The following is a 23,410-nucleotide window of genomic DNA, read 5'->3' as shown; positions in this document are numbered from 1 at the left end:
CAAGCTATATCATGACTTTGTCAAATTGTCAGAAAATAAACCACCATTGTTTGGAACGGTATAAAATATTCAGTGAAAATTGTTTAATGACCTTATCCAGTAACACAAAATAGAGAAAACATTGATTAAAACATTGATAGGTCACTTAACTAAACTGTAAACTAACAGTTGCTCTGCAACCAAACTCAAAAACAAAGAAAATGGCTCCTTTAAAATAAAAAATTGATGTTGCAGAGACATGGCCTCTGCTACCAGAAGGCCATCTCCATGTTGGCTAAGGTATGATGAAGCTTTGCTCATTGCATTAAGACAGTCATATTGCACTGGAGTGAGATGATCAGCACTGAGAAGGAAGCTATTTATTCTCTTTTCTATTATTGAATGTTTTAAGGCTTTGTAAATATCTTATGTGAGGTTATTACTAGGGTTCGTCCTTTAGCAATAAATGGAACCTCACAATCTGCTCCCTGTTTAGCATTAGCATTTAGCATCTTTCTGGAAAAAGCCAGTCTTGGTGCTTCTGCCAGACTAGCGCTCCCATCAGTCAGTGATGAAGTGTACAAAGGAAACAGGGAAGACTCCTCTTCTGGTAGGGTCCCCTTCCATGTGGCCCACCTGAAAAATGAAGGACCATCAGTGCAGGATCTTGGATTGATGAGAATGTTCTTGAATGCTCTTGCTAAACTGGACTAGCAGGATTTCCCTGCATCAAACACACTGAATCCTGGTTTCTTGTTCCTGCCTGAAAATTGGGTGATGTTGGCATAACCTGCACACAGCTGGCTCTGTGTGTGCGCGCATGTGCCTTACACTCACCCACCACTCCTTGTCCTCTTCTCCATCCACTATAATCACCTCGCCCTCCGAAAACGTCAGCTCATCAGGGTTATCGGCCACGCACTTGTAGATGGCTTTCACTCGTTTAGGCTTCTGTTTCTGTCACATGCACATTGCAGACAGAATGTGATGTATATTGTCAGCAGGATGCTTCTGCCAGATTTACTCAGGACATGTCTGACACTTTTTATTTCATTTGTTTTGACAGCCATTACGTTCAACAAACCACAACAATGGTTTAGGATGTGTTGTATTATGGCTAGTTATAAGTAAAAATGAAGCAGTCTTACAGGCTGGGGGATTCTGGGCTTGGGGGCAGGGGGCGGGGCAGGCAGTGACACAGTCACTGAACTTTGGGGCGGAACAGAACCATCCTTCTCTGTTGAAAAGATCAGGAAATAAAAGGTATTAAACTGCATCAAAGCTTTACTTGTGTTTCCATATTATACAGTATCAAGTTTCCACACTACCAACACAATAAAATGTTAGGTTTTGCAAATGCATTACATTTCATGCATTCCTTCATGTTCTGAACATACCAGTGATCTCACTGGGTTTAGGCCTGGCAGGCAGTGCTTTGGAAACACTTTTATCTGTTCTGGAATGAGAAAATAAAAATTTTAAAATAATATTTAAAGGAATTGAGCAATAAAGTGATTTTGCACATGTAGAAAACCCCATGATGCAAAGTTGCGCTGCGTCATACCCTGAGGGTGGTTTGAGTGCAGGGCCTCTGGGCAGTGTAGGCACAGGTGGTACTGGTGCTTTGAAAGGGGGTGGAGTAGGGGGCACTGGAATGACCGGCGGGGCGGTGGGAATGGGTGGGATCGGAGGCAGTGAGGTCATAGGCGGCAGCGTGAGAGGCACTGGAGGTAGAGGTGCACTCTTGTTCTGTGGCTTGTGCTCCGTTGTGCCGGGCTTCTTGATGACCGGAGGAGCTGGAGGGGCAGGGGGCAGCACTACAGAAGAGAGAAACTGTGGTTTCAGGCAGAAGATGGGCCAGCTCTCCTATGTAGCAACGAGCAATGTATTAGATCATTGTTACCCAGCCTAGGTCTTGAAGCACACCTGCACCACACATTCTGGACTTGTCCTTGTTCTAACCCATTTAAAACTCACTGTGGGCTCAGTGTTGACGCAGGTGTACTGCGAGCAGAGAAGCCACTAAAATGTGCAGGGCGGGGCTATTGGTGGACTGCAAAACACTGCAGATCACCCAGCCGAAACAAGCAATAGCTAACAGCTCATTAAAGGGCATGGGATGATGTGGAGCTGTTGCACTGAATACCCTAAACATTAACAGTATAAGCTAATGTTTGAGATGACCAAGGCCAGACTCTTACCATAGGTGTTGCTGTCAGGACTGCTGGGGTTGGGGGGGTCCGATGAAGATCTCTGCCGCCCTGCGGCCTCCATCGACATCCACCCAGCAGTACCTGAAAATCGACAGTAGCTGAATATCTGCAGGCTTACAGAGGTGGAGCAGAGCGGGGGCAGGACGGTGCTTACCCGCAGGCGGGTTGCGGGGGGGCAGCTGGGGCAGGGGGAAGCCCAGCAGGTTGGAGGGTGGGGGGCTGAGGTCCAGCAAGGTGCCATACGTCTCGTTGCACAGCATGCTGGGGATGAAGCCCCTCTGCTTGTCCCGCACCACACTGACCACGTCGCGCGCCAGGGCGGCTATGTTGGGCTGCATGGTGGCACTGCCTGGCACGAAGCAGCTCACGGGCCGCTCCTCACGTTTCTGGGGAATGGGCTTCGCCGAGGAGCGAGCAAGACATATTCAAACACGTTGAAATGTATTCAAACACATTCAGTTCCATAACCCACTCCCAACCACGTGCCCCGCAGCATCTACTGAAACCTTAAATGATCCTTATGTATAGTTCAGGATTAGAATGTAAAAAAAAAAAATCCCCCGTGCTTTGCTAATTGGCATATTGCCGGCAGGCAGAATTAATTAGCAAAGGCAACCAAATAATACCAAATCACGGCGGGACTTTCGCTTGCTGAAGCGTTATGGCTCCGGTGACATGGCTACTCTGTGAGTGTTTGCGTGGCATCAGGGCAGCGCACTCACTTTGTCCTCCATCTCGTCGTCGCTCTCATCCAGGTCTTCGTTGTGCAGGCACCACTCGTACTCCACATGCACGTGGACATTAAACTTGCCCGTCTGCGCTTGGGTTAGCTGTCATGGGTGGTGGAAAGAGGAGGAGTCAGACAGGAATGGGCGTGGCTTAGACAACAGCTCCCACCCACATACAGCTTGTGTAATTAAAGATTAAATTAAAGATTCTTAGAAGACACACACAGCAAACTGAGTGGCTGTGATTTTTAAAACATTAGTAAGCATGAAAATAGCTATATGGTTTGTAAATATAAATATGTACAAACTAAGTGTTTTCATGGTGTTCTGCCCCTATATCTCAGCAGTATTGTCTCAAGGAATGTATTGTTTTAAAATAGAATTAATAGAATTAATTATAAAGCATTTTATTTATTTTGTTTTATATTATTCATCCCTTTAACTTTTTTAATTATTCTATATTCTTAAATTATTTTATTTCTCTTAACTTTGACTTTTCTGTAAAACACTTTGTAAACTGTTTAAGAAAGTGCCATATAAATTATTATTATTATTATTATTATTATTATTATTATCAGCTAATTTATTTATGGTTTTACAATTTGCATAAATTAAAGATGCACCCACCATCTCTTCACACTGTGTGTGTCTCAGCCGCCTGGCCAAGTCCAGAGGAGTCTCTCCCACTTCATTGGCTGAATGTTGACCGGTGACATATGAGGAACATACAGTAGATGAAGGCAGTGTAAAGTGATGGTGTTATTTACTGCTCTGCACACTCCAGTTTATAGTGATGTGCTGGCATGGGTGTGGTTCTTACGGATGATGACAGAAGCTTTGCTCCGCAGCAGGAGTTTCAGGCATTCACTGTTGCCTGTGAGGCAGCAGTAGTGTAGTGCTGTGCTGCCTTTCACTGTTTGCTTGTCCAGATTCCCACTACACACACACACACACACACACACACACACACACACACACACACACATAATCCTTGTGGAATGACAAATTAACCACAATGACATCTCTTCTTCTATTTTTAATTAATCCAGCGACACCTGTGAAACGCTGCCTTACCTGTTCTGCACAAGGAAGTCTACAATATGGAGGGAGTTTCTGTCCACAACACGCACGGCCAGGTGCAACGCTGTCTCACCCGGCTCCTGTACAAGGAGAACCAGTCGACCAGTAATACACAGTGAGCACAGTGTACCTCCAAAAATGACTAAATAATGAGGGAAACATTTCAGGTATCTGGTCATTCAGTACAACAAGGTAACATAGATTACCACAAGGTATTCATGGGATTAAAACAGAACCCAGAGAACTGCAGAGCTTTCGTCATTCCTGTTTCCCAAGGGCCTGTGAGCCAGGCTGTTCTTCAGCAGCTCTGCATTAGAGGTTAGTGAGGGTTCTAACTCACATGCTCGTTGGGCATGGGGTAGGTCTCTGTGAGGTCCACTCCATCGGCATAGACCTGCAGGAGGGAGAAGATGTCGCGGTTCTTCACTGCCTCGTACAGACCGCGCAGGCGTGCAGTGCCGTCAACCCGCCGCCGCTGGGCGAAGCGCTTCTCCGTGTACTTGGCTATGATGAAGTCCTTCCGACTCTGCCTGATAGACAGCAGCAGTGACACAGCAATCAACCTGTAAGCGTGCTACGTGTAAAGCAGATCAGTCCAAAGTCTAATGCCTAATACCTTAAACTACATTCATCTAATGCTTTTTTCAGACTGAAGGCTTCTGACAACTGAACCGTTGTGGTCAGAAAAGAGGAGCATGTGGCTTATGTTCTTTTAGCATGGTGAGAGTGAGAATGTGATTGGTCACTCACATGTCACTAGAGGGGCTGGGTTTGGATATCCCCTCCCCTGAGAGGTTCACCTCCATGATGTCATTGAAGCCTGCGTTCCCCACGTTCCTGGCCAACTGCCGGGAGATTCACTGTAGTCATACACCTCAGCCCTTTATACAGAGCCTCTACTGCCCCAGCTGGCAACAGACCAGGACTTACCAAGAGTTCTGATGTACCCAGCACATCTAGGGTGAGAGACTGTATTCTGGAGTAGTGCACACCCATTTCCCGATGGATGCCAGAGCATTCAATGCAAATCAGAACACCCAGGTTAGTGGAGAGCCATGTCGGATCTGCGGAGATAACAGACATGAGACAAACATTTTAACTCTTGCCTTCTGTCAATTACACTTCCAACTACTTTTAGCAGACACGTTTGATCAAAGCAACATAAAGCTACAGAAACAGATACAATGCTGAACTGTATCTCAACCAGGAAGCTCTGCATGTATTCTCATTACACATAACCATGACTCTGTTCTTGACAAAGCCAACCGAGTTCTACCAGTGTGTTGTCTAGAACACGGGTTGAGAAAGCGATATTGTAGGAGCCAGCACAACTGCCGTGAACCACGTGTGACCGAGAGGTGGATCTGTAGGTGGAGAGGGTGGAGCACTCACTGGGGGCTCCGCAGTCGCAGCACACGTCGTTGCCGCTCATCCTCTTCACCTCACCCACGATAGCCTTGGTCAGCTCCTGTACAATGTTGTTCTCGCCCTCGTCCTGCTCACCCTTGAAGGCATTGTTCAAGGCCTCTTCCTTGCTGTTCTGAAGCACGGACACCCATCTGCAGCAGGGAGGAATGGAGGAAGCAGGTAACTGCAGTTTAACCTTACAGGTCCTACTGTCTCTCCGTCTCGTCACACACGTGCACCCTCGCGACACGCCGAACTCACATTTGACATTCGGCCTCGTCTTCTGCTTGGAAGTGATATGTTCTGTCATCTGTTCCAAAGTGGCAGAAAAGAGAAAATGATGAGCAAGGAACTGGAAAAGGGCTGTGAATTAAAGACTTGTGGCGCTGACATAGTCAAAGTGTAGGGTGCTTCTGCCAAGACTCACGAGAGATGAGATCAAAACTCTTCTTCTCCTCTGGGTTGCACTTTACTTGGCAGGTTAACAGGTTCAGTTTGGCCGGTGGTGCATTTGCCTGTAAAGGGCAGCACAACACCCATGACTCATTTATGTGCTAAATCATTAAGTCTACAAAAAAGGCTACTTGAAAAAAAAATCTAATTTTTGCTGCTGCAGGTGCAGAGGCAGAACCCCAAGTAGGTTTGTCTTGCTGGAGTCTGCTGTGGGGCTGCAAGTAGCTCAGACATAGCCAGAGCTTACTCAGTTTTCCCTTTTGCATACTTCTCACTGACCTACTGTACTTCTCTCTCTGTTCCTCCATCCCATCTCCTGTGTCTGCTTACTCTCAATTCCATTTGTTCAAATTTAAAAATTACACAGTGACCCTACACAAACTAAGGATCTTAAAGGGAGCGTCACATTAGTGAATTTGGTGTACAGTTACACGGTGGGTTGCTGGATCGATACTAGATCCAACTGTTACTTGCCGTGCCATGGGAAATGGTCAGAAGTCCATTCTTCACTGAACACTTCCTCTTCTGCCACACTTTCCTCAGCCTGAAAATAACCCAGCGACAGGAGACTTCATGATTCAGCCCTGGTATACAACCACGACCACTCAGTCTAAAAAGCCACTAGACTTGAAGCAAGAGGATGCAATTTACATCATGTTCACATGCAAAGATTATAAGACAATATAAAAAATTAAACTGGCAATTCCACCATCTTCAATGTACAAGAACATTAAAATAGCATATAATATATATGATATATACAAAATAGCACTTTAGTACAAAGTCAATAGAGGATTTAAAGAGAATGGCCATGTAATGTTCACTACAGGTTGTTACTGTAATATGTTTCACATGAGGCATTTCCTTCACCCTTCACTGCGTTTGGAGAGCATTCCGGAGCGTTCTGTGCCAAAGGCCTTATTACCCTGCAGTTGGTGTAGACTGTAACCAGTGTTCTGTTTGGCCTGAGAGTCCTGTCAAAGCCAATGATATCATATTGACAATATCCTACACAATAATACACAACTTTCCAAAACATTGTTCTCACTTCATTTCCAGTCTTGATACGAGTTGAACCATTCATTATTCTGCAATTAAATGGCCGTCTATTGTGGAAGGGATTAACAAGAAAAATTAAAATTACTCAGTTCACATGACTATGGATTCCAAAATATGGCTGATGTTCCTGTAACAGAAATTTCAGCTTTCCTTTTGTTCTGTGGCTGAAGATTCTGTGATGCTTTTACATTGTGATATTTTTCTGGAAAGAAATCCAATACTTATATAATACAGAAAATCTACAGGTGTAAAGCCTGAAAACGCTTTACCTACCACACCTGGCCAAGTAGAATGTCTATGAGCATTGCTTTGAAAAATACAGCAATATCTGTTTTACGTTTCTGTGCGCTATGTAAAGGTATGCAGTTCACATCTTTCTGTTCTGTTTGTAAGGAGGTCTTTATAATGTCTCACCTCTTTGTGTTCTGTTTGTAAGGAGGACTTTATAATGTCTCGGAGCTGCGTCAGCTGCTTTCTTTCTCCATCCTGTGTCTGTTTAATCTGGCATACAGCAAGAAAAAGAGCTAGAAATGCCTGATGGTGTAACGCCTGATGATGTAATAGCATGTAATAGCATGTAATAGAGGTGTAGAAATGTGTTTATGAGTCATGACAAATCACATTCAATTATTATAATTGTTTATAATAATATTCAATAAAGTATTAACTATTTTTTGGCTAAAACAAAATTCTTAGGATATTCTAGGACTAAATTTAAAAATACAATAAATAAAGAATGAAGCATTTTGAGCACTGTATCTATTATTTATATTCCACTACTGTGTAAATGGATCCCTCAATCAGATTTGTGTTTTCTTGAAATGTTTTAAAACTGAACCAAATCATAGTAAAATGTGAGTTTCTTGGTTCATAGAGTCATTACATAAAGAATCATAAACAAATCAAGCAGTTGTGAGATCTCAGATTTACTCCCTTAGCAATAGGTAAAGGTATCTTACTACTGTGAGCTCTGTGGACAGTTTTTCCATGGCAGGTTTGAGACACTCCACAATTTTTACTCCATCCTGGAAGAAACTGATTACAAAAGGAAAATTACAAATCTTTTCTATGGAGTACATCCTCAAAAAAAGCAAAAACAAAAACCCTGTTCTTATATTTTGAAAAAAATCTAGAAAAACGTACTTGCATTGAGCATGAAAATATTTGATAAGGTTCTGCAGCAAGTCGACTCCCTTCTTGATTTTGATTTCATTTACCTTGATGAGATACTGAAAAACAGAACAGACCCCAGAACAAAAGAAATGAGAAGACTGCTGATCAATTGTGGCCATAGCTGGCTAGAAGGCCAGAGTGCTCCACTCACCTCACACATCTGGAACTGAAAGATGCGTCTTTCTTTCTCCATCTCCTCCGCAATCTCTCCCCCGCTGATCTCTGTCCGGATCATGCCATGTTGTTTGGCGTGTTCTCGCTTCTCCTTCTCGATCTTACTACTGCAGTGATGACACAGGGGTATGCTGGCACGTTAATGGCGCAAGACTTGTGTTGGGCTTGCTTGCAGAGTACAATTCCTAGATAGGCCATGTGCTGTCTCCTTCTAATGTACCATTTTTTCTCTGACATGCTTATCTTATCCTAACAGCTCCAACGCTTTGAGCTAAAACAGACTGGCTATTGCGTTTTGCCACCAAGGCCTTGGGCTGGGAGTGAGATGTTGCGATGCTCTTGTGACATACGACTGTAAAGCTGAAGCTGAATGCCACTTACTTTGTTCTCCTTCAGCACAAGCAGGGCACCCTCATTGCTTATTAATTCCCAGTGAAACCTGGTAAGCTGCGGAACTCTCCTCTGCTGAGCACATAATACTAAACACAGTGTTTATCATGGTTGTGATCACTGGGCCATAACCTGAACATAACCTGCATTCACCTGAACTGAGCAGTTGTTAACCTGAACTTAGCTGGCATTCACCTGAGGGCTTCCAGCCTGCAGAGATTTAGTATGTAAACAGAGTGTGTGTGTGTGTGTGTGTGTGTGTGTGTGTGTGTGTGTGTGTGTGTGAGAGAGAGTAAAGAGTGTATGTAGTGCTTACACTTTGGTTTCATAGTCCTTCCAGGCTTTATCAAAAGGCTTTTTTAGATCCTAGGAACACAACAAAAGAGTATTCTAGCTTCACATCTCAGGGTAAACTTTTACTTTTACTAATAAAAAATAATTTTCTTTACTGTTATCACCACTTTTTAATCATTGATATATAATTTAACTAGTATTTTCTATTTTATTAAATGTATAAACATTGCCATGTCAGCTAACATATGACCAGTGGATGGCCAGGTACAGGCCCAGAGGATAAAGCTTCTGTAGGGTGCATCCACACAGAACACACATGGTCAACCACCACAATGCCATATCCATACCCCAACCCATGATTACACAATATATGGCAGAGGCCAACAGACAAGGTTTTTGTGCTGTGAATCCATATTTAATATACTTCAGGCTGTATTTTAAATGGGTGTATTATTGTTGTGTTAATACAGGTGATTCAGGTATCATACCCCTTTTACTCCTTTTAGGTCTCCTTTCAGCAGATTGTCTAAAGGGAACGTAATAATGTTGTTCATATTCTGCAGCTGTGAACAAAGCAAAACAGGCAGATCGAGTATAGCATGACAAACGGTCTACTTCTGCAGAAGTTCTTGGCTTACATTAAAAACTGCTCTGGAGCATGCAAGTCACTCCAGCAGTCCACCATCATCAGATAAACAGACTGAAACTGGGAGACAGCAACAGAAACCACCCAGTAAAATGCGGATATCTTTGGGTGTGTGTGAGAACGAAGAACAGAGGTAGCTACAGTGAATAACTGCTACAAAAAAAGAGACACAGCTCACACTGGCCTTGAATGGCAAAGTAGCTGAGTGAGCACTCTGGATCCCACAGCACCAAGACTCAGGAAGGGTGAATAAATAGTGCAGTGATAGGAGGAAGAACAAGCAAACCAGAGAGAGACAGGGAAAGAGAGACTCACTAGGTTCTTGAAGAGAGCTGTGAGCTCTTTTGTAAAGACTGAAAACTTTAAGAAGGCAGTGCACACGTCTGGATCATCTTTGTACACACAGGATTCATCAAACTTCTCCAGAGTCTGGATGTACTGCTCCTTATTTTCCACGTGAGCTGGGGAAATCCACATACACAGTCACAGATCAGATCCGCACCAATCTGTGCCTTTAACATGAAGACCTCACTGTCAGAGAGCACTGGGCTAGTAAAGCATCAGATTATATATATGCATTACAAAACTACAAACTGTAATCAACAGAAAACAAAGCAGTGTTTTAGGTGTGTAGGGAAATGGTGGAGACGGGTAGAGAGTATAGAAAACTGACAGCAACCCTTGAACTTGCTAAAGGGCTCTTTTCTATAGTGATTGGACTGATAGTGGAATGAGGTCAGTGTCTGTTCTTATGTCGTTAAATGCCACATGGGCAGGCACCCAATAAACTGATCTGATATTGAGCAGTATTCAAAGTATACATGTGGTTTTCAAGCAAAACATGAAAGATTACATATCACACTTATGGTCTCTGACTAAGGTTAAAATAATCTCCTTCTCTAACAAGTTTTTTCACTCTGCACGTTTGTCATGTACAACGTTTTCTCTTATGAACCCATGGAGGTGAAAAATGAACTTTAGGAGGAACAATGAACTGCTGAAATCATGGGAAGTGAAATACACGAAGTGAAATACTTTCTCACTCAATCAGAATATTTCTCACAGTGAAAGCCAACCGATCATTTTCTTTTGGATCTTTCCCATGCTTTGCAGCTTGCAGAAGTTTGCCCTCTGCTCATTCATATGGAGCCTGGGCCTTACGACCATGCTGCTCTCTGTTAATGCACCAACAGACACTGCTGCCTTATTCAGGGCTGCAGAATACTTTCACAGCTCTGACAAACATGCTCATGCACTGGCATGAAGCAACGTGAAGGGTTTCAGCACATCAGTGCGCAATTAAGAAGAGCTTGTGCTGATGAGATGGGGGGAGGGAAAGAGAGAGAAAAAGACTGAAAGAAAGGGAGGGGGAGAAAGGGAGAGATATAAAGAGGGAGAGAGGCTTGCTAAGACAAGTCACTGGTGGGTGGAATGAAAGGAATGTGAAACAAAACTCACATCAAATTTTGTAGAGATCTTATTACTTTATCCTTTCTTTCTTAGGTAGCCTGAGTTTTTTCCCCCCATTGTCTGGTAAAGCTTGGCAAAAACGTTTTTGGTTAGGGTGCTTAAAAAAAAGGTGCCATTGCTACTCTGGTGGTTTTGATCTAAGCTGAGCTACTGTGGCAAGCCTAAAAATGCCAGATGTGTGGTGTGAAGCCTGTGTGAAGAGTAGCTATAAGAACAGCTTGACTCAGGCTGACATGAGCACTTGGCATACTCACTGGTACCAGAGCTGTGTATGGCCTTGACTGACTTCTTCATTTTACTCAGAACACTGCGGTCTGCATCTAGAGCCTGCAAAATAATGAATGATTTTTAAACGAGGGATACTGAACAAGAGAATGAGACAGGAAGGTTTCTCAATTCATTTGGCTCTGACTTATAATCCCAGTCTTTAAATATTGAGTACATTAGTCATTGGGAGTGGTTATCAGCAGTCTTGAATAATTTTGAAACATGCAACAATAAAACAACATGGAAAAAAAATAACAGTAACCACACTGTAAAGCCTACTAGCAACCTCTAATACATTATAATACTTTGTAATGCTTTATAATGCTACCATACTGCCTCATAAGCATTATGGTAGATTAAATAACACGTTAATGACACAGACGAATAAGTAACCGGCTGAAATATCTAAATTCATTTGCAGAGTTCTAATACTTGTCCTTCATCAGCACATAAATGCTTTTGCACCTCAATGCCCTGAACTCTCTGAGTGAGTCACACTTGGTGAATTCACCTCTGAGTGAATGAAGGAGTAAGGAGCAGACCAACAGCTCACAGACACTGTTTACACAGGAACCACCAAGGCAAACCCACTAGACCAGACATTTATCTGCACTGTGTCCTCGGCAGTCAGAGTAAACACGGTCGAGGGGCTTCTCGCAGATGACTCTTCCAGTGCTAATGAGACTCAGGACTTGTGGGTCAATGCGCCTGCACACATGCCCTAAGACAGTGGTATTCAAATCTGGACATCAAATCTGCATCTTAAATCCATTGTAGTTGATTAAATGATTAATGTAACTAAATGGAAAGGGAAAGAATAAATAAGAAATAGAATGGGCAGGTGTAAACAGGTCCCTGAAGTACCAGACCCTTCAGGGGACACATTTCAGAACAATCAAGAACATGAAAGAAAGCACAAGCACAGTGCACCGAGTTTCTATTAAAGGAAGGTTTAAGCAGGGCACTTGTGGAACAACTGGAAAGGGGAGTGTTGCCCATTAATTAGAATGAACAACAATCTTTACTCTATGTGTGTGTATGTGTGAGTGTGTCTGTCCTTAGTTGTATATCTTAAGGGATTCACCAGTTAATGTACCAAAACAACTTTAATGTTTTCATAGAGTGAATGATGAGATGAACACTCAATACTCAACCACCCCACCCCCCAACAATCTACAACAATACCACAATAGGTCTTTGCATGTGATACATGCAACTCACTATCAGCCTCCTCTCCTGCAGGGTAGCCAGCACCAAGTAGCACCCAGAAGCAGACTCTCTTATCTGCTGTGAGCCATGAGGGAAGGTCACTTCCTTGTTACTAGCCTAAAGCCATTGACCAAAACTACCAGCCATGGGATGCTATGTAGAACTGCAGTCAGTTCAGACCTACGTAGCATCCTGTGGCTGGTAGTGTTGGTCAGTTGAGGAAACCCCCCGCCCCAGGTCTCAATGAGGGAGGGACTGGTCTTGTAATGTTCACAAAACAAAAGACATTTGCTGCTTGGTCATCTTCATGCTCTCTAAGCAACTAGAATATGTAATATTTATGACTTTGCCTCCAAATCTTTGTTTCATACTTATAAGGCCCTTGCAGTTCACACCCAAGATCATGTACCACAGGGGAATGAGTTCAAAGGCCACATAAGTCTCCAGGTGCAAAAGCATGACTGGGATTGTCTCTCACTAACAAAAGAATTTAATTCACTATTATTTAAAATGTAAGATGTGGAAATTTGACACAGGGGACAGCTTTCAGTTTCTTCTGACACATAAAGGAAAATGACATAATTATGGCGTATATAAAACAGTGATACATTTCAATTACAGAAAAAAAGTTTTTCCAGTTCTATTTATGTGATTCCACCATAGTTATGGATCCTTTATTTAGTAGTCAGCTATATCTTACTGATCCTTTATTTGGCAGTTGGTTTTATCTTCCGAAGGCTGTGATGAACACAAATGCTTTTCAATTGTGCACTGTTTTCAGAAGTTCCACTACAGCTTCTCTTATTACAGTTTGATTCTTCTATGTTCAGAATAGGCCAGAATTTAGAGCAGAATAACAGAAATAATAATAACAGAATTTAGACTAGAATACATTAACTACCACTGTGAATCACACATTTATTGTAGACTGTAACAAGTCCGGGCCTTAATCATGGACCAAGTCATCTTTTCCAGAATACTTTAATACAGACCAACAGTCTAGTGAACGACTCGTGCGAATGCCTAGAACATTATGGGCGAGGTTCACCTCCAACTACAAAACTCGAATTGGAAAACCTTTGATTCCAAAAGAAGGAAGTAATTTTGCTTTCCTCTTTCGTCAAAGAATCTAAACATTAGCAAACAACGTGGTTAAACGCTAAATATCTTATAGGTATCTTAATAATCGGAAGACTTGTGTAGAAAATAAAGTTCCTTACTGCACTTTTGTACGTGTAAATGTTTTTGTACGCTTCGCTTCACAAAATAATTATTCACTCACCTCTTCCAACGCGGCCACTGTGTTCCGACAGTGAGTCATTCGGGTGGTAAAAATCGAAGTTGTTGGCGCTTTATAGTCCTCAAAGGTTATGTCCATAAACTCAGACACTGTTAATTGGTCTGGCATGACTATTGTCTTTCTTCAGTCTTAATCAAAATAAAATTAAGTTTTGCCGAAACGGAAAACTATAACTAGAGAACGAAGTGACTATTAGTTCAGATTTCGTTGTTTATTCCCGTTTAACACTGGAGTAATCTACTTCAGTGTTAAAGTAGTTCCATCTGATTAACAGAAATAAATAAAGATCACATGCAATGAGTAACAACAGCTTCTAAGAAAACGTTACAATACTCCATAACGACCGAAACGGATAGACGCAACATTATATCTGTCCATGGCTTCTCCCTTTTAATTCTGTCCGCTCACCCCTAGACACCACCCGGTGGTGGTTCTACCTGGTGCTTTTTGACTTGGTAACCTCTGCGCTACTGATAGACTTGGCCAGACAAAGTAGTTAGCCAATAGCGAAGCACACTGAAGAAAGCTGGCCCAATTAGAACTGTTAACTGTAAAAATAAAGGGAGCGGCCACTTAATGTACTTTACTGTTTATTGTTTCAAGCCAGGAAATTAAAGCTGCAATTTATAAAAATTATAAATAGCAGTCTGCTATTTATAAAAATACAAAACAACAATCATTTATAATACACAGCAATTCTAAATTATATAGCCTATATTTTAAATTGGCAAAATGGCCGGTAAAGACCGTTCCACTGAATCCAACATTATATAAATGTATTCTTTCCCTAATTACATTTAACGTATTTTTAAAAATTGTTTTATCACGCTACAGTAATAAATTCAAACTACGTTTGCAGTAAAGGTCAGACCTTTATTTTGAACTTTAGCAGCTCAATATCGGATGTTGTTGTTGTTGTAGACGATATTCACACCACAAGTGAAAGCAGACGCGTTGTCTTTTTTTTAATATTAGCGAAACAGTTTGCTGGAAATGCATTAGTTAGTTAACCGCTGGCTAACTAGTGAAATTTTCTTTAAAAGCCTTCTGTAAATATGGCTACAAAGCGTAAATCAGATGTCCCGGTGCCCGCTGAGGAAAGTGATCAGCTACTCATAAGACCTCTGTGCGTTCATTCAAACTCATACATTATAGTTAGCAGGCTAGGCTGACGGCTAACTAGCTTGCTAGTGTCCCCGCTAAATGTTTGCTAGTTATCTAGCTAGTTGGCTAGTGTTAGTCAGCTGATTATTAGTACTAGCTAGGTAGGGTTAGCTAGTAGGTTGTGCCAGTTATGCCATCTGTTTCGTGCCAGTGTATTGATAAAGTAGTTCTTACAAAATGAACCTACCCGTGACTGGCCTTGTTAGATTACATAAAATAACTTAAATGAGGAGGCAATGATTAATTAAACCAGTAATTAGCTGTGAATATGTCTTCAAAGTTATTGCTACGAGTGTCCGTATTTATGCTTTATTTTCTTCTACTTCATTCGGATCAATGACAGTGGTGCCGGCCAAGAGGTGGGACGATCATGCATCATCTTGGAATTCAAGGGACGTAAAATTATGGTACGTTTCTTTTGGCTTGAACCTTTGGTTTATGAAAATGTTAAACAGCGCCTTAGCTATAATTTTTGTCTTAACAGCTGGATTGTGGCATCCACCCTGGTCTAGAAGGAATGGATGCACTGCCTTACATTGATTTGATTGACCCTGCTGAGATCGATCTACTCCTCATCAGCCAGTGAGTTCTGTTCGGTTTGATTTATAGCTAAGTGTTGCAGTTTTATAGATGTATTTCAACTTGAACTATGTTTCAATATCGTTGTTTTTCTTCCACGCTTAGTTTTCACCTGGATCACTGTGGGGCGTTGCCATGGTTTTTACAGAAAACAAGTTTTAAAGGGAGGACCTTTATGACCCATGCAACCAAAGCCATCTACCGGTGGCTGCTTTCAGACTACGTCAAAGTGAGGTAGATAGGAACCACATTCTTTTCTTTTACATGAATAAAACATTCAGAATTCAAGGTTTCTGTGAGTGATAAATTATAATGGCAATCTTTTATGTTCCGTTCCTGTCTGTGTCTGAAGTAATATCTCAGCAGATGACATGCTGTACACAGAGACAGACCTAGAGGAGAGCATGGATAAGATTGAGACAATTAACTTCCATGAGGTGAAAGAGGTGGCTGGCATTAAATTCTGGTGCTACCATGCTGGCCATGTCTTGGGGGCAGCCATGTTCATGATTGAAATTGCCGGTGTGAAGGTGGGTGAAGAGAGTTAATTTATTTATTCATACCCACACACCATGTTATGATGGACCTAACTTCCTCAGTGTCTACTTTTTTTTAAATAGATTCTTTATACGGGAGATTTCTCTCGTCAAGAAGACAGACATCTGATGGCAGCAGAGATTCCCAGTGTTAAACCAGACATCCTCATCACTGTGAGTAATAGTCCCTTGATTATGTAGCTTCATGTTGTAAGGATCAAACAGTTACCTTTATGGTATGTCATACTAGACATAGTTAATCCTTCCCAATTTTGGTAAATTTTCACTCAGAGCACAGTATAACACAATCTCACCGCTTCCTGTTCACAGGAGTCTACATATGGCACTCACATCCATGAGAAGCGAGAGGAGAGAGAAGCACGCTTTTGTAACACAGTCCATGACATAGTGAACCGGGAAGGCCGCTGCCTCATCCCTGTCTTCGCCTTGGGTCGAGCCCAGGAGCTGCTGCTTATTCTGGGTAAAGGCTCTGGAATAGTGGAGGGTGTTGTGTCATGTTGTACGGAAGAACTCCAAGTGACACTGATGGCGCCTCTGGCCTCTTTTCAGATGAGTACTGGCAGAATCATCCAGAGCTCCATGACATTCCTATCTACTATGCCTCGTCCCTGGCCAAGAAGTGCATGGCAGTGTACCAGACCTACGTCAATGCCATGAACGACAAGATCCGAAAAGCCATCAACATCAACAACCCCTTTGTCTTCAAGCACATCAGCAATCTCAAGGTGGACACTGCAAGCTGGAAGCACCGCTGTTAGGCTAACTTGAGCCCTAATGTGCTTCTGCTAATTGTTAAATATGTTGTTAAATATATCGCTTCTTATAGTCAAAATAGACCAGAAGAGAGAGTTTTTTCTTAAAATCCTTTGTACGAGCCTTAAGGCTTGCACTGAACTCACAGACATGTCAAAGTTCAAGTTCAAAAGGCTTTATTGTCATTTCAGCTATATACAAATATACAGCAAAATGAAACAATATTTCTCCAGGACCATGGTGCAACAAAACAAGTACAACAGACAACACGCTACACGAGTGCAATCAATACAATAGAGTGCAATAATACCATACAATAAATACAAGACAGGACCAATACACAGTGAACAGACGGCACATTATTTTGACCAGTACAGTACTGGAAATATGTAAAGCAGGTTTGTGCATAGAAGTCAGTGACATGCTATACTGAACATAGCAGTCACCAGTAGCAGCCAGAAACAGTTCAGAATACAGTACTGATTTAGTACAGTATTCTAGCAGCAAGGAGGAAGAATGTGCAAAAGGAGTGTGTATTATGTGTGTGTGAAGTTTGACTTCAACAATTTGTCCGATACAAAAAATGTGTGTGTGTATATGGATGGATATATGTGTGTGTGTGTGTGTGTGTTTGTGTGTGTACGTGTACGTGCATGAATGTGTATAAGCATGTGTGTATGTGTGTGTATAGAAGTGTCCATTTGTTTGGAATCGGAATTAGCCAAAGTTCAGGAGTCTGATGGCTTCTGGGAAGAAGCTGTTGCACAGTCTAGAAGTGAGGGACCGAATGCTGTGGTACCTTTTTCCAGATGGCAAAAGGGTGAACAATTTGTGTGAGGGGTGTGTGGGGTATTCCACAATGCTGGTGGCTTTGCGGATGCAAAGTATTGTGTAGCTGTCCGTGAAAGAGGGAAGAGAGACCCCAATGATCTTCTCAGCTGTTCACGCTATTCTCTAAAGGGTCTTGCGGTTAAAGACGGTGCAGTTCCCAAACCAGGTAGTGATGCAGCTGCTCAGGATGCTCTCTACAGTACATCTGTAGAAGGTAGTGAGGATGGGTGATGGGTGATGGGCTTTTCTCAGCTTCTGAAGGAAGTAGAGATGTTGCTGGGCTTTCTTGGTAATGGAACTGGTGTTCAGGGTCCAGGTAAGGTTTTCCATTTAGTGAACACCAAGGAACTTGGTGTTCTTGACGGTCTCCACTGAGGAGCCATTGATAAGTGGGGAGGCGGTAAGTGGGGAGTGATCTCTCCATGCTCTCCTGAAGTCAACATCTCTTTTGTTTTGTCAACATTCAGATGCAGGTTGTTAACCTTGCACCAGCACACCAGTTCTCGCACCTCCTCTCTGTATGCTGACTCGTCCTCACTGATGAGACCCACCACAGTCATGTCATCAGCAAATTTGATGTAATTCGAACTGTGCATTGCTGCACAGTCATGAGTTAGCAATGTGAACAGCAGAGGGCTGAGTACACTGCCCTGGGGAGCACCAGTACTCAGTGTGGTGGTGTTGGAAGTGCTGCTCCCCATCCGGACTGACTGAGGTCTACCAGTCAAGAAATCCAGGGTCCAGTTGCAGAGGGAGATGTTCAAGCCCAGTAAGCTCAACTTTCCAATCAGGTGCTGAGGAATGATGGTGTTGATTTCTGAACTAAAGTCTATGAACAGCATTCTTACGTAGGTGCTGTTTTTATGCAGATGTGTGAGTGCCAGGTGAAGTGTGGTAGAGATGGCATCATCTGGTAGAGCGGTACGTGAACTGGAGGGGGTCCAGAGAAGAGGAAAGCTGGGTCCTGACGTGTCTCATGACGAGTCTCTCGAAGCACTTCATGATAATGCTTGTGAGTGCGACAGGAAGGTAGTCATTGAGACATGACACCGTGTACTTCTTTGGCACGGGGATGATGGTAGTACTCTTGAAGCATATCGGGATAACGGTGCATCTCAGAGAGATATTGAAGATGTCTGTCAGGACATCTGCAAGCTGGTCAGCACATTCTCTGAGCACATGACCAGGAATGTTGTCTGGTCCAGCAGCTTTCCGTGGGTTAAGTCCATACAGAATTCGCCTCACCTCAGCCACAGTCGAGCACAGCACCTGGTCATTTTGCGGAGGGATGGACTTTTCCGCTGCAACATTGTTCTGTGCTTCAAACTGTGCAAAGAAGCCATTCAGTGCGTCTGGAAGGGAGGCATCACTATCACAGGAAGGTGATGTTTTCCTGTAGTTTGTAACGGCCTGAATGCCCTCCCACATGTGCCGTATGTCACCGGTGTCTTTGAAGCGTCTGTGGATCTTCTGTGCGTGTGCACGCTTTGCCTCCCTGATCGCCTGTGACAGTTTGGCTCTCACTTTTCTAAGAGCCTCTTTGTCGCCTGCTCTGAAGGCTGAGTCACAGGTCCTCAATAGCATGCCTCACCTCAGCAGTCATCCATGGCTTCTGGTTGGGGTGTGTAATGATGGTCTTGGAGACAGTAACATCATCAATGCACTTGTTAATGTCGCAAATCACTGGTGCTGTATACTCCTCCAGGTTAACAGTGTCACCATCAGTAGCAGCCTCCTTGAATGTGATCCATGATGTCTTCAAAACAGTCCTGAAGAGCAGAGATGGCTCCTGCTGGCCATATTCTCACCTCCTTCAGAAGCGGTTTCGTGCATCTGACGATCTGTCATAGGCACTTAAAATTTTTCAGGAATATTTAGACATTCAGATAGTTTGGAAGTGTGGCAGGTTTTGTCATTTGATTTTTATGGCAAGATCTGTGCTCATCTCTAGTGTAAGATGGTTAGTGAATTATTTAGGTAACGTAGATAGCACATATTAATTGTTTTAAATAAGCCTTTTAATTATTGCAACAAAATTTCAATCTACAGTCGCTGGAGTTATCTGTTGTTTAAAATTTCCCACTAATGTAATGCGATTAAATGGGTCCGGTCATTCAGTACATATCCAGACATTTGGTTTTTTTAGGCTTGTCACTGTCAGTAACTTGGCAGAACTTGTGCCATGACTTATTCCTGCCTTTTGTCACCTCCTTCAGAGCATGGATCATTTTGATGACATCGGCCCCAGTGTGGTGATGGCATCGCCTGGTATGATGCAGAGTGGTCTTTCCAGAGAGCTGTTTGAAAGCTGGTGCACTGACAAGAGGAATGGTGTTATCATCGCCGGTTACTGCGTGGAGGGAACCCTCGCTAAGGTGTAGACCTGAAATGACCTTTCCCTGCCCACATTAACTCAAGTATTTAGCTTGCAATTCTCTCTCTTCAGTCTGCATTTTGTCAAATGAGAGGGCAGGTGATGACCATTCCCCTCGTGTCCCTGTTGTCTGCGCTGCATACAGCACATCATGTCTGAGCCGGAGGAGATCACCACCATGTCGGGCCAGAAGCTTCAGCTGAAGATGTCTGTGGACTACATCTCCTTCTCAGCCCACACTGACTACCAGCAGACCAGCGAGTTTATCCGCGCGCTCAAACCCCCCCACGTTGTGAGCTGTCTCCTTCGAGATCTGCCTTCCTTCTGATCACTGCTGCTCTTTAGGCTAAGTATTAATAGAGATGTGTTCCTCATCATGTGCCTGATGTCCAGATCTTGGTGCATGGGGAACAGAATGAGATGGCCCGTCTGAAGGCAGCTCTTATCAGAGAGTATGAAGACAATGACGAGGTCCATATCGAGGTGCATAACCCACGCAACACTGAGGCTGTCACGCTCAACTTCAGAGGAGAGAAACTGGCTAAGGTGAAAACTCGCCTCCCTTCTGTGTGCTGTGGTCTTCTGTTTTGATGTATGCAGTATGTTTAGGTCAGTGTTAAACTCTGTGATATTTTGTAGTATAAACATTGGGTTCCACCGGTTCATTTTTTATGGTATCTTACCAATTTTCTACCGTGTGTGTGTGTGTGTGTGATCACCCAGGTGATGGGCTCTCTAGCTGATAAGAAGTGTGTGCAGGGCCAAAGGGTTTCTGGGATCCTGGTCAAACGGAACTTCAGTTACCACATTCTGACCCCCTCAGACCTCTCCAGTGAGTTGCTGTACTGTCAGAGCATAATCAAGAGAGATTAGGAGGATTGTGCATGCTCATATGTTTTCTTTTCCTTGTGTAGATTACACAGACCTGGCTATGAGCACAGTGAAACAGTCTCAGGCCATTCCCTTCACTGGACCATTCACCCTACTGCACAGCCAGTTGCACCATTTGGCAGGTTCGTTTCCTGCGTGTGTGTGTGAAGTAGAATATGGGGAGAGGGGAATGTAAAAATTGGGCCACATTCAGAAAACCTACTGACAAATGCACTGTGTGTTAACAGCAAAAAACACCATGGTAACATGTTTCCTCATGCTTCATTCTTCCTTTGCAAATGACATTAGCGATTCATAATAGAATGCTTCTCCACAAAAAATTGCAACCTGAACCTGTCCACTGGTATATTTCTTGGTAAGAAACCGTGGATTGAATGATCAACATTGTTTGGTCACACTTGTGGTTTATCAACAAATTCTGAGTGTGTACACGTTTAGTTAATTGGCATTTGATTAAAAGTCAGATTTTTGGTCTTTTTGGAGTGCAATAGTAGAAGTACCCAAAGAAATGGGTGACTTGCTTGACTTGAATCCCACAAACATCTGCCTTAAGAAATGTATACTTAAGTAATAAGGAAGACACTATAAACAGATATAGTCAGATATTAACAAATATAAGTCATCATCCAAGCAGATTGCCATCTTGGTGAAGGTTTCAAATGCGTTAAATTTTTATGTAACTGACAGTTTTCAGCATACCACTGGCCTCACGACCTGGTTAGTCAATTTGGTGTGAATTTTCAATATATAAGACCTCATTTACCTCAAGGATTTCATTTTGGGCACAAGTGATTTAACATAACAGTAAGTTGACACTAGTGTGATATCACCATGGTAACTTTAAGAATTAACTACCATATCACATTTTTGTGAGGCAGTTACTATCAGGTTTTATGAATTTGTCTCAATATCTGGTGTAATAAGCACTATTTGCTATACAATGGTGTTTGTTGTTTGTTTTTTGGACAGTATTTCGTAAAAGCATTGTCTTGGCATGACTTAACTTGGGTGTTTGTGCTGGAGCTGTGTACACTCTAGTGCCATAAACCCTTTATACAAGGAAAACCCTAGCAAAGTACTCTAAAATGGCTTTTCTTGCCAACTCGGGTGTGTGTGTATGGTTGGGTGTGTTTTAGGGCACGTAGAGGAGGTAGAAGCAGCTGAGAAAACTACATTGAGGATCTTTAACAGCATCACATTGGTTCATGATGTCAACATGGTCATACTGGAGGTGAGAGAAGGCTCATGCAGCACAGCTGTGTGCCCTGATGATGTTTGCATAGGAAAATCAATGTTAACTGAAATGTCCATGTGCCTGTGCTGTAACAGTGGATCGCCAACCCGCTGAACGATATGTATGCTGATGCAGTCACCACAGTGGTCCTGGAGGTGCAGTCAAATCCAAAAGCTCAGAAACGTAAGAACATGGTTTTAGCAGACAAAATAAAAGTTTATCTTGGTGGAGGGGGGGCCATAGATGTCAGACATGTGAAATGGAGTGTATCAATTACATCTAGCAATCTTTTTATTCTAGTCATACAGCCCAAAGAAGAGAAGGTGGATCTAGACGTGTTCCAGAACAGACTACAGATCATGTTCCAGTAAGAAGCCCACAGATGTTTTAGAACATTGGATTGACGTAACAAGTTTAACAGTAGGCAGTAATAATAATAATGATCTGCAATTATGGTTGCATACACATCATCCTCCACTTTACAGAGACATGTTTGGTGAGGAGTGTGTAGACTTCAAGGATAAAAGCAATCTGTCTATAACAGTGGATGGCAAGACTGCCTACATCAACCTGGAGACGAGGGTGAGTGTGATGCACTAGAACCCAAATATAGCCCCTTTGACTCCTATAAAGGCTGATTATGATAGATTTCCCACCCCACCTTTTACTTATGAGTCAGGTGTGAAGACAGTGGAAAATAAGTTAAAATGTGGATAGGGTTGGATTTAAAGTTAAGGATTATCAGGGCTCTAAAGTGGCAGGTGTGTGTTTTGTGTTCTTAATGAGCTCTCTGCCCCTGTATGCAGACCGTGCAGTATGAGGAAGGCAGTGCGGATGATGAGTCTCTGAGAGAGATGGTGGAGTTGGCTGTGCAGAGGCTCTATGATGCCATGAACCCAGTGATGTGAGCTGGAAGGAGAACTCCAGGAGATAGACGGCACCAGGGCCCCTCAGCCTGGGTCACAGGACCAGGCAATGCAATTATGACAAAAGGAGTGCACCTCTAAAGAAATGGATGCTGGGCCTAGGGTTAAATTTCTAAATTAAGGAAAATGGGCAGATGTAGATTGAATACATATGTAATAGTGTCAGATATGTCTCTTTCATTTTTAATATGTTCAAAGTAGAGATGTTATTTCTCTGGATCAATATTTTTGACTTAATTAAAAAGTACACTTCTCTAGA

General features: G+C 42.8%; 2 protein-coding genes across 3 annotated transcripts; one reads left to right on the top strand and one right to left on the bottom strand.

The window, feature by feature from the left end:
• Positions 1–61: 61 nt before the first annotated feature.
• asap2b (ArfGAP with SH3 domain, ankyrin repeat and PH domain 2b) lies at positions 62–14,289 on the bottom strand. Of its 2 annotated transcripts, XM_026998950.3 has the most exons (28): positions 13,825–14,289; positions 11,321–11,393; positions 9,912–10,057; positions 9,439–9,513; positions 8,973–9,022; positions 8,244–8,373; positions 8,063–8,148; positions 7,879–7,954; positions 7,334–7,420; positions 6,731–6,834; positions 6,335–6,404; positions 5,835–5,922; positions 5,669–5,717; positions 5,393–5,559; positions 4,931–5,064; positions 4,751–4,845; positions 4,341–4,530; positions 3,995–4,080; positions 3,741–3,856; positions 3,548–3,615; positions 2,915–3,022; positions 2,347–2,590; positions 2,181–2,273; positions 1,544–1,796; positions 1,377–1,435; positions 1,128–1,216; positions 817–936; positions 62–615 (listed from the first exon to the last, which is right to left on the bottom strand). In XM_026998950.3, the coding sequence occupies exons 1-28, from the start codon at positions 13,948–13,950 to the stop codon at positions 541–543; spliced, it is 3,057 nt and encodes a 1,018-aa protein (XP_026854751.2). In that variant the 5' UTR covers positions 13,951–14,289; the 3' UTR covers positions 62–540. The 2 variants fall into 2 exon arrangements, with proteins under 2 accessions (XP_026854751.2, XP_081573930.1); XM_081717804.1 differs by lacking the exons at positions 62–615; positions 817–936 and having other exon boundaries at positions 1,129–1,216; positions 1,345–1,435.
• Positions 14,290–14,767: 478 nt separating this feature from the next.
• cpsf3 (cleavage and polyadenylation specific factor 3) lies at positions 14,768–23,410 on the top strand. The gene is made up of 18 exons (XM_026998945.3): positions 14,768–14,968; positions 15,350–15,413; positions 15,491–15,588; positions 15,691–15,819; positions 15,938–16,115; positions 16,206–16,295; positions 16,452–16,602; positions 16,692–16,867; positions 19,943–20,101; positions 20,246–20,392; positions 20,494–20,646; positions 20,824–20,932; positions 21,015–21,113; positions 22,128–22,222; positions 22,321–22,408; positions 22,526–22,592; positions 22,711–22,807; positions 23,032–23,410. Exons 1-18 carry the CDS (start codon positions 14,898–14,900, stop codon positions 23,131–23,133), a joined length of 2,073 nt encoding a protein of 690 aa, XP_026854746.1. The 5' UTR covers positions 14,768–14,897; the 3' UTR covers positions 23,134–23,410.

Source organism: Electrophorus electricus, chromosome 7 (genome assembly GCF_041902795.1).
Source record: "Electrophorus electricus isolate QZ-2024a chromosome 7, ASM4190279v1, whole genome shotgun sequence".
NCBI lineage: Eukaryota > Metazoa > Chordata > Actinopteri > Gymnotiformes > Gymnotidae > Electrophorus > Electrophorus electricus.
This window is presented reverse-complemented; position numbering and strand designations above follow the sequence as displayed.